This window comes from Hevea brasiliensis, chromosome 13 (genome assembly GCF_030052815.1).
Source record: "Hevea brasiliensis isolate MT/VB/25A 57/8 chromosome 13, ASM3005281v1, whole genome shotgun sequence".
Taxonomy (NCBI): Eukaryota; Viridiplantae; Streptophyta; class Magnoliopsida; order Malpighiales; family Euphorbiaceae; genus Hevea; species Hevea brasiliensis.
The window spans coordinates 53,903,940-53,920,112 of record NC_079505.1 but is presented as its reverse complement, the minus strand read 5'-3'; the positions used below and the strand labels follow the sequence as shown (position 1 = coordinate 53,920,112).

General features: G+C 30.2%; 1 protein-coding gene across 1 annotated transcript; it reads left to right on the top strand.

The window, feature by feature from the left end:
- The first annotated feature begins 3,930 nt into the window (after positions 1-3,930).
- On the top strand, positions 3,931-8,654 carry LOC110653189 (probable receptor-like serine/threonine-protein kinase At5g57670). Its single transcript, XM_058133205.1, has 7 exons — positions 3,931-4,340; positions 4,436-4,690; positions 4,796-4,953; positions 5,069-5,148; positions 5,434-5,569; positions 5,693-5,842; positions 8,315-8,654. The coding sequence occupies exons 1-7, from the start codon at positions 4,139-4,141 to the stop codon at positions 8,483-8,485; spliced, it is 1,152 nt and encodes a 383-aa protein (XP_057989188.1). The 5' UTR covers positions 3,931-4,138; the 3' UTR covers positions 8,486-8,654.
- The last annotated feature ends 7,519 nt before the right edge of the window (positions 8,655-16,173 follow it).

The following is a 16,173-nucleotide window of genomic DNA, read 5'->3' as shown; positions in this document are numbered from 1 at the left end:
CCTGAGGGCAGACCATTTGCCAGAGCCTATGCCATGAGAGCTCAGGAGGAGTAAGATGCCTCGGACATCATCAGGCGTATGTTCTCCCTCTACAATACATCTGTGCATGCATTGGTGAATCCAAGATCCACTCATTCATACATATGCATCAACCTACTCGTAGAAAAGGGGATACTAGTAGGGGAGAGTGACCAAGACATCCTGGTCACTAATCCATTGGGCCATAGTGTAGTGGTGAACAAAGTGTACAACGGTTGCCCGTTAAGGATTCAGGGGTATGAATTCTTGGCAGACCTGATTGAGTTGCCTTTCCATGAGTTTGACGTGATTTTGGGAATGGACTGGTTATCACGTCATCAGGCAATGGTTGATTGTAAATTGAAGAGAATTTCCTTGAAAACTCCTGAGGGTAATGAGATCACAGTTGTGGGGGAAAGGACAGATTTCTTGTCCAATATCATCTCAGCCACAGTGGTAAGAAAACTGATGAGAAAAGGCTGTGAAGCCTACCTAGTACATGTGGTGGATACTAGGTAGGCTAAGCCAGATCTATGTGACATACCCACAGTAAGAGACTTCCCAGATGTGTTTCCTGAAGAATTGCCTGGCTTGTCACCAGAAAGGGAAGTCGAATTTGCTATTGAGAGACCGACCGAGATCTTTTTGCCACGCGTAGGTTCTGGAGAGATCGACCGAGAGCCCAGTAGACCACAGATTGGGCTAGATCTCCTGCAGCTCTACATAGTGTCCGTGTCACCTCACCGTCATCAGTGCATTGGTAGGACACTAGGTTTTATTTTGATATTTTGTAATTAACTTTTACTTTCTCATGTGCAATTGAAACTCATATAATGTATTTTGGTATTAATGTAAATAGTGAGAATTGTGTTTATGAATGAAAAAAATTAAATATTTATGTATGACTTGTATATGAATATCATAAGAAATGAATGATTGAGAAATGGAAATGTTGTTGAAAAATATTGAGATTTTGATGATGAAATGGAGTTTGGGATTGATTGAGAATTTTGGAAGTGTTTTTCTCAGGTTCGAAGAACTGTTTTCTCCATTTTTAGCTGGTACTCTGCCGGATTTTCTATAAAATTTGGGAAACCTCAAATAAATTTATGTTCTTCATAAATGATTTAAATGAATTATACTTCACAAATTGTATTTCATAACTATGAAAGAAATAAATAAGGAAGGATAAAAATAATTAAAATGATTGAAAAAAAATGGTATTCCGATACACCATGTGTCATATCTTGCTCAGCTACACTGTAGACGGGTAAGAGGTATCACAAAGCAAGTAAATATTGTTCCTAAAATCAATAATTAGTTATTGAAGATAAGGGAGCAGTTACACTACTTAAGAGCATGAAGAGGTTGTTCCTAAGATCAAGATTCAAATAAGGAAGTGGTTGCACTACTTAAGAGTAAGAGAAGCAAGTTTGTTGCACCTTGGAGAGCAAGTACAGGATCATTATCACATGATTTCACAGGCAAAGCAAATTGAAGCTGCATCCTGAGATGCAATAGCTCCATTTCAAGGATGTAGAGCTAAATTTCAAGATGCAGTGAATGCAGTTAGTACTTACAAAGTTTTCAAGATGCAATCCTCGTTCACTAAGCAAATCATGTGGCTACCTTAACTTTAATTCAGCCTTGCACTTTTAGATTCAGCTGTCAATTTCTAGTTTCACGTCTACTGTTATTTTCAATTCCAACTTTAGCTCTTTTAATTTCAAAGTTCAATTTAATTCAGTCCTGCACTTTAGCTTTTCAGTTTTCAATTCTCAATTGCAATGTTACTCACTTTCACATTCCAAAGTTCCAATTTACAACTTCCTCCGTTTCAAAGTTAAATAGTGTTTGATATAAATGAATTCTATAAAATTTTGTACAATTCATTTGTAAATATAAGATTTTAGTGTTTGATTTAAATAAAAATTTATTTGAAATTCTTAAAAATCAATTCCAAGGAATTTATTATAACTAAATCAAATTCTATAAAAATTGATAAAATTTACAAATGAATTTCAAATATAAAATCATATATATTTCAAGTGACAAAAATATTTTATTTTATTTTATTTATTACAAACACAAAATTTATTTTATTTAAATAAATTTCATATTTAACATAAAATATACCAAACAAAAAAAATCATTCGTAAATGAATTCTATCATTTACAAATCAAATGAATTTTACCGTATAATTGAACTAAACAGAGTCTTAGAAATCTCATCACTCTTGCAAATATCTCAATTCCAATTTACAATTTACACTGCCTTTTAATTCTAGTTCATAATGCCAGCAATCTTTTCAATTTATAGTTCAAATCAACACTACTTTCCACACTCAGTATTCAATTCTCATTTTCTTTTACATTTTCATTACACATGTTCCCATTTAAACTGTTTTTCAATTTTCAATCAAACTTTCAGTAAATATTTTTTAATAATGATAATAATAATAATAATAATAATAATAATAATAATAATAATAATAATTTGTAGACGTTAGAATCCAAATCTCAGAATTTGTATTTTTTTAATATAATATTAAAAACTTATAAACCTTTTAAAACTCTTAAGAAAAACAGAGTTGATTAATTTATTTGAAGCAGCCCACCCATTCCCATCATTTCAGATGAAACAAAAAAAATTAAGATTATTTAGGGGTTTTAAGTGTAATGCACTTGTCAGCTTGTAATGGTAGGCCTATACTTACACTCGTTTAGGAGTTAGGACCACCGCCGTCTGCCTGGCTGGGATATGTGGTCTGCCTCACCCAAAACTGATTGAACTTGTATTAATTTTGATGGATATATTATGGGCATTCTCTGATTCTTTTTACATGTCTTCCTGCTCCTCCACCCATGTGGCCATGTCAATGTCTTACTATTTTAACACAATTTTACATGTAAATTGGTTATTTTACCCGCGTTTTGCATACTAATTTTAATAATATAATTATATATACTATTATATTATATTATATATTTTTATGATTATATTATAAAATTTAATTAATTATAATTTTATTTTAAATTTAATAAAATATATTAAAATTTCAAAAATTAATATTTAATACAACAAATTAAATTTTATATATCAATTTAAAAATAAAAATAAAAAGATATGTTACACTTTTATCAAGCCCTTTTAAACCTTAATTTATATATATATATATATATATATATATATATATATATATATATATATATATATATATATATATATATATATATATGGTTTTCAGCTACCCCATTGCACATATTAGAAAACCAATTCTAGCCTTAAAATTTAGGGGTTAACATTAAAGGTCCTAAAATGTTAGTAAGTCTTTAACATTTTATTATATTAAAAAAAATTAAATATAAGCTTAAAATTCAGTACTAAAATTAGACCTCATAAAATCTATTAAGTCTTAACCTTTTTTATATTTTTTGGATATGGAAATTTTAATCTCTAACAACACATATAACTTAAAAAAAAAGATTATGAATAGAGAAAAATTTATAGAGTATGGTATTTTCTAGGATCATTTCAACATCTTTATTCATTACACATTTTTAGTTTATTATATTCACAATTTAAAATTTTAATAACTTTGCTGAAACATATATTAGTCCAATTGTTAAATATAAATTTTCGTGCGCTATTTTTTTTATATTAAAGATAAATTATAATTTAATATTTTTTATTTATTTTTAAAAATTAAAAGGTTTATTTATTTATTTTAAAAAATTCAAAAAATTATACAATAACTACACTTTAACTACCCCACAATAACCAAATTCCATTACCTTCCAATCATTTTCCACTTGAGACAAAAACTCTTAACAAATTTAATGCAATCCTGGAGGTTGCAGCCGCCCACTGAGTTGAATATAAGACTATCAGTACTTGCAACCCTTCTAACTTGAAATCAAAACTTCCATTTCCTCCATTATTAGCAATCTTCTCTTCTCCTTTGAAGCAATAGAGACACAACACTGTTTGCTCTCTCTCTTTCTCTTAAGCTCTTTATGTTTCCTTAAAATCATTTCACAATACACAAGACTGAGTTTCTTGTGTTTCTTCTCTTCCCTGGCATGAAGAAAGTGCTCTGCTTCATTTACCATTTTTGCTATGAAGTATATAAGATCCAACAGCTTGAAAAGGCTTTTCTCATTAAAAAGACGAGGCCTTGAAGAAGGAATCATCACTCTAGAAGACAACAATGGAATATCTAACTCTAAGTTTGTTCAAGAACCAGAGCATTCTCCAAGACCTGCTTGGAAATGCTTCTCTTATCAAGAAATCTTTGAGGCCACCAATGCTTTTAGCTCAGGTTTTCATACAAATGGATATGCATATGCAGATATGTGCTGCACTTATTCATATAATTTTTGTCCTTAAATTTGAGTTTTGTTATGTGGGTTTCAGAGAACCTGGTGGGGCAAGGAGGATATGCAGAGGTTTACAGGGGAGTTTTAAGAGAGGGACAGAAGATTGCAGTAAAAAGGTTAACAAAAGCTTGTAATGATGAGAGGAAAGAGAAGGAGTTCCTGACAGAGATTGGAACAATTGGTCATGTGTCTCATCCCAATGTGTTATCTCTTTTAGGATGTTGCGTTGACAATGGGCTTTATCTCATCTTCCATTTCTCCTCTAGAGGCTCTGTTGGTTCCCTTCTCCATGGTAAACAAAGCAACTACTAGACCGCATTCCCAGTTTGATTCCTTTCTGGGTTTTGCTTGTTTTGCAATGTTCAGAGATCTTATGCTTTTAAATTTGCTTTTTCAGATGAGAAAATTCCAGTTATGGATTGGAAAACAAGATACAAGATTGCCATTGGGACTGCCAGAGGGCTCCATTACTTACACAAGGGATGTCAAAGAAGGATTATTCACAGAGACATTAAATCTTCAAATATTCTGTTGACAACTGATTTTGAACCACTGGTAAGGTACCCATATGGAATTAGTCTTTTTTTCTTTGCCTTTTCTTGATTTTAATCCAATGCAGTCTAATGAGTCTTAACATTTTTCTTCTTTGGTTTGTTTCTGAATGTGAAAGATTTCTGATTTTGGTTTGGCAAAATGGCTTCCATCTCAATGGACTCACCATTCAATCGCTCCAATTGAAGGAACTTTTGGGTATCTACTGAACTCAGATGAGATGAACCTCTTATGGGGTCTTCTTAGACCTTATTTGGTACAAATGGCCTACTTCCTAAGAAGTTCATTTCTCATGAAATAACATAATTAATTGCAGTAAAAGTAAGTGAGAGTTTTAACTTTTTGAGAAATCAAGGCATACAGCCAACCAAACAAGCAAAATTTAATATTTTTTGAAGAGTTAAAGTTCCTGAACTGAGTTATCTGCAAGCAATGCGACATATTGAATTGTAATTAATGGAATAATTTTGCAAATTTTTACAGGCACTTAGCACCTGAGTACTATATGCATGGAATAGTAAATGAGAAGACAGATGTGTTTGCATTTGGAGTCTTTCTGCTGGAAATTATTTCTGGCAGGAGACCAGTTGATGGGTCTCACCAAAGCATACACAGCTGGGTATGGTCACAAAATTTCAGATTTATTTAAAAAGATTGCCTGGTTCATTAAAGAATTCTATATTGTAATTTTTATTTTTAAAGTTTATTTGTTTTATTAATTGCTAAGCTTTGACTTTAACAGGCTAAACCAATATTGAAACAAGGAGAGATTGCAAAGCTGGTAGATCCAAGGGTTGGAGGGGCCTATGACGCTTCACAGCTGACGAGACTTGCCTTTGCTGCATCTCTTTGTATCCGGGCATCTTCGACGTGGCGCCCTACCATGAGTGAGGTAGCTACCTGCACGACAATAATTCATTTTCTTAACTCAACTCAACTAAATTTAATCTTAGATTCGGCTATATAAATCCATTTATATCACCATTTTATTATGCATCACACTAAAAATTCCTACACATACCATGATATAATTATCATTATAATTACACAGTGGTGGTCCAAAATTTTTTTTAATCAATATATTAAAAAATAAATAAAATGCTATGGAAAAAATAAAAATAATATTAATATTCTATAATTGAACTCAATGAGATCTAATATTCTAAAAATTATAAAAAATTATATAATTACTTATGTTATTAAAGATTAATTGAACCCTTCTTTTAACGAAGTCCATCCGCTACTGCAATTATACAAATTATTAATGATGGAGGAAGTGAAATGACAGAGAGATATCTGAAATTAGAATTTTTTTTATTTAAATTTGTTTTATTATGGATCTAAAATATAAAATGTATTATGAGATTTACTTATTAAATAGATCATGTTTGAATAAAAATTTCCCATAAAATTATTTTAAAAAAAGTATCAAAAAAATTTATAAATATTAATTTAAAATTAATTTTAAATAAATAAAATTGAATTTAAAAAAAAAAATTATATATCCGATTTCGATTAGTTTAGAATTAAACATTGATGGTTGTTTTATAGTGCATTAAGTGGTCAATCATAATTGAGCTTACAAAATAGGAGGGGGTTCAAATGTCACACCACTGCTTCCTCTTTTCATTGGAAAATTTTTCATTAAAAAATTTCACATGCTTCCACTTCCATTATTAAAATGTAAAAGAAACTTTTTGATAAGAATCATTGCATCACACATTTTTCTCTGTTGTTTATGATTCTGGTAGCTTCTTTTTGGTTTACTGTTTTGAGTGATCATTTCTACACTACTTATGCTTCTAAGTTTCTGGTGATTAATTTTATTTAAAAAAGGATGGTCTAAATTCATGCCTGCTTTTTCACAAAGAAGCTGTTTCTCTGACTGAAACCTGTGACCTTTCGATCATAAGAGACCAACCATACTGTTACACCAAGACTCGCCCTCTTGTGTGTTGCCATCACATTGCCATGCCACACGCAGAAAAATTCTTGCATGCATCGGTTATATATACACTCACCCAGTAGAGTAGAACCATTTTATATAACATGAACTCTCTAGATTAATTGGGTGAGTGCACAGGCAAGTCTTTCCCATGCATATGTATCATTTTCACCAGTAATTAAGAAGACTGCAACATGTAAACTTAGATTTAGTCTCGGTAACTGGGCATGTCTTTGTGTTGTTTTTTCACCAAAATCCAATTACTCAATGGATGTTGGATCTACTTAACCTAAATCGAGAATTTATTAAGTGTTGTATATACAATAAATATATTCTGATCATTGATTATGATAGGACTCACCATAATTAATTATTATAATTTATTTTTACGTAAATTTGATTCACTATAAATCTAAAATATAAGATATATAGTGGAACATACATATTAAATATATAAATTTCACATATTTATAATTTAGATTCACGATGAATCGGGTCTAAATAAGAATTTCTCACGAACATAGTACAATATATAGAATGGTTCCGTAAAACAGACTGCAAAATATGGATCTCCCATGTGATTAGGGATGGAAATGTTATATTGTCAAAATGATTAGGGAAAACAGGTCCTCTTTTGACTCAGTCTTGAAATTTAAATAAATAAACAAATAATCTGTTAAATATATATGTTAAAATTTTCCATTTTCCTCTTCCATGCTGTTTGATTAATTTGATTTTGTTTTTGAAAATGGATTAGTTTGTTGTCCACTCTATTAAGAGGTTGTTAAAGCACAAAATTTAGGGCTGTTTGTCGACCAATGAAGTAGTTTTCTGGAAAATTTTCAAGAAAATTATAAAATAAAATTTTGGGATTACATGCATGTGCAAGTTTCTAAATAAAAAAAAAAGAAAAAATAATCTTTTAATTTTCAAAATTCAACTAAGATTTAAATTACTTATTTCCCTCAGAACAAAATGTTTTCTAACTATTTTGAAATGGAAACCAAAATTATACCATAATTTTTCATAATTAAAATTTAATAATTATTTTAAAATATTTATTTGCAATGATAAAAAAATTATATTATTATAAAATAATTGAATAATACATGTTAAAAAAAAATTTTGAAAAAACAATTTTAAAATATATTTTATAATGAATAAAATTTTAAATTAAAAAACTATTTTATATTATTGACAGATGAATATTTTCTACATTTTTCCCTATTTTATATGAAAAATAAAAAAATTCTTATAAAAGTGACAAATGAAAAGTAGGCCTTACTGTCTGTTGTTGCCTCTTCCTTTTAAGAAATTCTGCTGTACCATTTTTCAGAATTAAATCAAATGTTTGATATAACAGAGATGATGAATTCTTGAGGTCAATAATTAAAATTTTTTTTGTATACGTGTTGGCAGGTATTGGAAGTTATGCAAGGGGAAATAGACAAAGAAATGTGGAAAATGCCAAAGGAAGAAGAGAAAGAAGAAGAATTCTGGGTATTTGAAGATCTAGAATATGAATGTGACAGCTCCTCCTCAACTTCTCCACAAGATTCAACCTCAACCAGAAGTTCTTTACCATATTAACTCAATTTCCAATGCATAATTGCACATGAGATCACGAGTTTAGCCTCAAACCGTCACTTAAAAAAAGAGATGATGATGCATTAGGTGCTTTAATAAATTCTAGCCAACGCCTTTCTGGGCATGTAAATACATTATTAATACATATAAAAGAAGGTGTTTTTAGTAGCAATCTTAATTGATTGAGACATGACATGATCTCAACTTTGATTATTTTGCAAAACATCAAGTAAATGAAGAAATTGTTACAGGAAAAAGTTGAGCAGAAGACTGTAGATGTTGGGAAAATTTCAAACATCATGAGGAGAAAAGTTGTTTTCTTGCATTAATCATTGCTTCCCAGTAATTTGTTATATGATAACATCAATTATTGGATAGGCAACAACAACTGTTACACATATCTTTGCTATTGATTCTAATTGAGATTTAAATTTAAAAATTTATAATTTAAATATAATTTTTTAAATATAATATATATATATAAGACATCTAAATCAATTGAGGCCATACAAGTGCTTTGATAAATTATTATGAGTTTGTTGGCATTTAATAAAATTGATTAAAAAAAAATTAAACAATTCGTAATTTTTTATTTTACAAAATTGTATTTGTGTCAATTAAAGTATTATATATTTCAATTCTTAAATTTTTAACATTTTAGTTGGTGAGTTTATTTTCTTATTTTAAAAAAAATAAAAGGTAAGAGAATAAAATATTATAATTAAGTGGGAAATAAAAATTTATGGAGAATAAAATATTATAATTAAATGGAAAATAATTTTTTTTTACTTAAAATGTACAATATTAAAATGTGATGAAAATATTAAAGTTTATATTTTTAAAAAATTAAAATTTAATTAATTTAATTTTTAAAAAGTGAGGATGTTTGTGAATTTTGCTTAATATCATAGATGTTTTAGTAATTTGCAATTTTTTTTTAAAATTTTTTAATCTTCAAATCACGTTTAAACTAGGGTTGTGCATGGTTCCTAAGCTCTGAACCAAATTGGAGAAATAAACTGAATAGAATCAGAATTGAAAAGAACCATTATTATAGAAACTGAACTAAACTTATTTTACTATTATGGTTCAGTTCCGATTTTGGTTCTTCACCAAGAATCAAACCAAAACGAAACTAAATTGAAGAACCGATTTTATGCATATATATGTAACCTAATATTAACTTTATTATTGTTATCATAAATACATTAAATCACTTAATAGTCATTAATTATATGATTAAATCATCTTTTTAATCATGTAATATACTTTCTAGTTAAAATTTATATAATTAAAAAATATATATAAGATAGTTGAATATACTTATTAAGATATATGTTATGAAGTGAATTAAATTGTAGATATGTTGTTTCATAGGATTGAGTTATATCCCACTCAAAATGCTAATGGTGCGATTCTAATAAAATATTTTGTGAGGTCTATAGTGAAGTATGGATAGAAATAGTATTTAGAAGTGAATCTTAATAATTGAATTTCCTAAGTTTAAAATTATATTAGCTATCTTATTTTTAATTTTAAAAAGTTTTAATTATAATCTACAAAATTTTTATAAAAAACTTCTATTATATTAAAATTAAATTTATTTTTAATATTTATTATTGTGAATCAAAGTTTAAATTAGTAAAAATTGTAAAAATTGTATATTATCTGATAAAAATTTTAACTTTAAAGAGGTAAATGAAAATGTAATAAAGAAGTTCTCTAAAACCCAAAACTGTGTAGTTTTTTGCTTTGAACTTAAGTTACATTAACCCTGACTTATATTAGGCTCATTGATTTGTTGTTATTTTAATTGAGAACTAACTGTTACAATGATTCAATTTTGGCCCATTGTTGTGCACATTTTAGTTCTTCTGTCTACTTATTGTTGCTGCTGTGAGTTCTATCCTTACTAAATTGTTCTGCCCTTAACTAAGTGCATTTCTTTAATTTTATGATTTTGGAACTCAAATTTGAACCTAAAAGTGCAGAGTATCTCTTGGATGCTTTTCCAAAGAGTGTTAATGTTGGAAATTATATTTTTATTTATGAGGTAATCTTTTTCACTTTCAATGCTTCAGATGTTGGACGTTTACATTCTTGTGTTGTTTATTGGCTAAACTATGTTGCTTTATACCTGTCAATTGCAATGGTCAAAACTTCTCTATAACACCCTTCACCCGTTTACAGTGTAGTCGAGCAAGGAATGCACATTCGATGCCGGAGCACCCTATCTTATGCTGTCCTGTTCACTGTTAATTTCAAAACTTTATTTGTTCAAAAATGGTTCAGGCACTAACGTTATTTATTAAAGTCTGACTAATGTGGTAAATACCATATGGTCTCAACAATCATAATCACAGTCTCATTCATAATCACGCTCAGCTCTTATATCGAAATTTTCAATTTCATCAATGTACATAATTTGCAACTAATTGCATAAAATCACAGTTTACATGTTTTACAGTTTAATTAAATTACAGACTTATTCAATACAATTTCTTAATTTGAATTACAATATAAGAAATAATTAAAATATACAAAATACATTATATGCTTAATGTGAGCCCTATCTACATGCATTGCTGAGGAGGTGACAACCTTGAACTTTTCTGACACTTCTGCAGATTTGGACTCCAAAAATCTCACTCAACTGTCTACTGGTTTTACCTTCAGTACATGCGTAAGGAAACAATTCCATCGCGCTAAGTATTTCTGCTTAGTGGTGCAATAATACAACAATGAAATAATATATACAATTAAAGAAAGAAATAAATCATAATTCGGATACTGAGGAATCAATTTAATTTGGTATGATATTTCTAGTATCAACTATCATATATACTAGTTTGTTCCTCTTTGGAAGTGCTTAGTTTATAACCTTTCAGTAAATATACTCAGTATACAAATTATTCTAACTATATTGTATTTTAAGTCTCTACAGTTCTGCAAATTATATTTCTGTTATGTTTCTATTGCTAATCTCTTTTACTCATTTCATTCAATACTTAATTTAATTATACTGAAATTTCATTATACTTAACTTAACTACCTGAATTTAATAATGTTTTAATTGACTGCCCGTGAAGCCTATACACTGACCAGACTGGATAAACGGATAAAATAGCACTGGGTACCTAGTACCTCGGACCGTCACACCATTGGTCACAAAGTGTCTCCCGGTGTGCAAACAGTGGATGAAATAGCACTGGGTACCTAGTACTTTAGACCGTCACACCATCGGTCACAAAGTATCTCCCGGCGTACAAACAGTGGATGAAATAGCACTGGGTACCTAGTACCCCGGGCAGTCACACCATCGGTTACAAAGTATCTCCTGGTGTGCAAACAGTGGGGCTAAGAAGCCATATAATCAATCAGGCAATAAGCGGAGTATAATAACACAATCCGTATAGCCATAGGCTATTAAAATCATAGTGTGGCATAATAAGCCATAAAACATAGCGTGGCGTGAAGCCATTTACAATACAATTGTCAGTACTCTATTGGCATGCCAACCTATCCAAACTAGTCAACTAGACAATACTAGGGCATTTACAAACTAAAATATTTAATTCTTTATTCTTAGAGTTTATAAGTCATTATGCCTTTCACTAGTCAACAAAAATTTGATCCTTTTTTATACATCATGGATAGGTTGATTCTAGTATCAACATGTCACAATTTAAAATTCAATATGATGCCAATATAGTATAATTTACAATTCTCACAAGTTGGCATTTATTGCCAATTTATTTCTAGGCTTTATTGTATACTATTGTCAATTTTTTAGTTTTGGTATACTAGATTGATCTAGCTAAATGTCCTATTTTCATTAGTTTTTAGCTTCTGGTTAAAGAAGTAAATCTATAGCTCTATGCCTAATTGAACTTTTGGCACTGATTTCAGGTTATTCTGAGTTGTATAGACCAAGATATGATCAATTTACTAAAGCTGGACAGATTGTATTTTCAATGCAAATTTAGGTCATTTTTAGGTCAAATTCAATTCTGGCTGATTTAGTACCGTAACCTGGGCAAACAATTTGACTTGGTTCTGGTCATTTCCAGCCTTTGGTGTCTTTATAAGAGTTATAGCTCTATGTCTAAGCTTTCCATTGATATATATTGCAGGTCATTTGGACCTGTTTTGAGTAAGTTATGGTCAAATGAGTGACTACCGTTCATATGGTCAAATTCTGGGTTGCAATGGTTCTGGACAGTTTTGATATCTCAAATTGTGTAAGCAATTTGACTTAGTAAATGACATTTTTGAGTTCTGTGATCTTCACTAAAGTTGTAGCCCTATGTCTAAGCTTTCCAATGGTATAAATTTCGGGTCATTTGGACCTTTCTACAGGGAGTTATGGCCAATTACGTAATTACTGTTCATATAGTCAGATTTTAGGTTGTACACACTACCAAATCCGGATTAAGTCACTTTTTGAGTCAATTTCTGGACAGATTTTTGGTAAGGCTTCTACATGAAAGTTGGTTCATTATATGTCTAATTTTATCTCCAATTATTCTCATACCAATTGGGGTCACATTATTAAGGTTATAGCTCCACAAGCATACTATCCTCATAAAATTCTTCAATTACACAAACCATACACATTCAACTCCCTAATCCTTTAATTACCAAACCTGAATTCTGGATTCATCACATTAATTAGTCATTCATCACATCTCATTATGATCATTTTAGGCAGTTTATACAAGTCTTCAAAATTACAAGTCTTCAAAATACAATACACAACCTTAATTTTAAAAGTCAAAGTCAACCATAATACATATATAAACAATTAACTATTACATAAAATTTCACTAGCAATTAACCATCCACTTCCACTATCCATCAAAACCATAATTCACATTGAAATTCTTAGAATTACCACTCTCCTAAGGACTTCAAAGCTGCCACTTTCAAGCTCAATTGTCCAAGTCTTCAAAAATTATTCAAAGCCCTAGTTCACATTGTCAACCTCACATGTACACTTGCAATTAAATTCTAACACTTAGATCACATTAATTAACATCATCATTCAATAACTATAGGCATAAATTAATCCATATCTAAGCCCATCAAGGCTGCCACAATTCAACAATTGTACAAATCTCCTATAATCAATTCAAACCCTAATCCACGATCAAATCTCAAACACCCACATACCATTATATCTTAATTCATATAATTGCCTTCATTAACATTACTACCCATCTTTTACCCATAAAAATAAACCAAACTTCTTACATTACCATGGCTGCCAAATTTTTAACTTCTCAATATTTAACCATTTCCTCAATTTTTCTTAACCATTCAACTTGTCTCAACCTTAATACAAAGTTTAATTAAGGAAAATAAGGAAATTAGCACTAACCTTTTGTTTGGAGCTTGCTAAACCTTGAAGTTTTCTCTCCTTTTTGCTGCCTATGTATTGCTCATGGTGTGAGGATCACTTTTAATGAAGGCACTTAGAAGAAATTATGGCTTGATCATGGTAGATGGAGCTTGCTTGTGGGACGGCAATGGAGGAATTTGGAGAATTGGGAATTCGGCCATGGATGTGTCATTTGAAGGAAATGGAGTTGTGAGTAGATAAAATCTGTTCCCAAGCCCTTTTATACCCCCACTTTCAATTAGTTTAATAGTTAGAATATTCAAATTTTCATAATTACAATCATTCCTCCCACATTTCCTTAATTACATTTTATATTTAATTTCTTATTTTTCATGAAATTTCAATATTTAGTACTACTCATTTTTAATGGACATTTAGGTCAAAAGTCAACTCTAGGTGTCAATTGACCAAAATGCCCCTCTTCGGGTTGCATTTCGAATTTTTCGATAACACCGATTTTTATCGGTTTCTTGATTTTTTATTTTTCTTTGTACTAATTCATTAATTTTTTTTATATTGTTAATGTTAATTATACCTCAGTACACCTTTAATTAGGTCCTGAAAATATTTCCTAGGGTTTTCTGCAGTCCAGGGCTAGTCAACGATCCTCGCCGTAACTTCTCGGTGCAGTCACCCATCGCTACAATGCCGGCTCGTTTAACCTAATTTCACTTTCTCTCTTTTATTTTTTCTTAATTTTTCTTGTATTTTTTTATTGTTTATTTCATCATTTTATGCCTGTTCACTATCACTGAAGTGTAGTTCCAGACATCCTGACTTGTCCGGACAGACATCAGTCGTCGGAACAGTAGAACGTACGGACTACTGATGGTGAGGGTGTTACAATTCTTTCCCTCTAAATAAAATTTCATCCTCGAAATTTACCTAGTGTAAATAATCGAGGAACCGCCATCTCTTAGTCTTTTGACATTTTCATGTTATAATACTTTACTTTCTCTTTAGTCTGTCTTACTCGTCTTAGTTTTACAATTTTTTGTCCTTATCTCTATTTACTATCGGAAATACGTAGCTCTGCACAATAGCCCCAAGTCGGTACTGTAATCTGCAGCTTACAGCATAAATATCAAGAACATTGCGTAGTTACCACGGTATATCCCAATAGATCCTTTTTGAATTTATGACTTTCTGTGGATCGAAATCCATTCCTCAACCTAAAATAACCAGAGAAAATAGATCTGCATAGTGTCACCTCGACTCTTATGAATGCAACTTATCTGCGCCTAGGAATGCCTAAACCATGCTCTGATACCACTAAATATAACACCCCTCACCTGTCTACAGTGTAGCCGAGCAAGGAATGCACATTCGGTGCTGGAGCACCCTATCTTATGCTGTCCTATTCACTGTTAATTTCAAAACTTTATTTGTTCAAAAATGGTTCAGGCACTAACGTTATTTATTAAAGTCTGACTAATGTGGTAAATACCATATGGTCTCAATAATCATAATCACATGGTCTCAATAATCATAATCACAGTCTCATTCATAATCACGCTCAGCTCTTATATTGAAATTCTCAATTTCATCAATGTACATAATTTGTAACTAATTGCACAAAATCATAGTATACATGTTATACAGTTTAATTAAATCACATACTTATTCAATACAATTTCTTAATTTGAATTACAGTATAAGAAATAATTAAAATATATAAAATACATTATATGCTCAATGTGAGCCATATCTACATGCATTGCTGAGGAGGTGACAACCTTAAACTTTTCTTACACTTTTGCAGATTTGCACTCCAAAAATCTTACTCAACTGTCTATTAGTTTTACCTTTAGTATCTGTGTGAGGAAACAATTCCATCGCGCTAAGCATTTCTACTTAGTAGTACAATAATACAACAATGAAATAATATATACAATTAAAGAAAGAAATAAATCATAATTCGGATACTCAGGAATCAATTTAATTTGGTATGGTATTTCTAGTATCAACTATCTTATGTACTAGTTTGTTCCTCTTTGAAAGTGCTTAGTTCATAACCTTTAAGTAAATATACTCAGTATACAAATTATTCTAACTATATTGTATTTTAAGTTTCTACGGTTCTGTAAATTGTATTTTTGTTATGTTTTTATTGCTAATCTCTTTTACTCATTTTCATTCAATACTTAATTTAGTTGTACTGAAATTTCATTATACTTAACTTAACTGCCTAAATTGAATAATGTTTTAATTGACTGCCCGTGTAGCCTACACACTGACCAGACTGGATAAATGGATAAAATAGCACTGGGTACCTAGTACCTCGGACCGT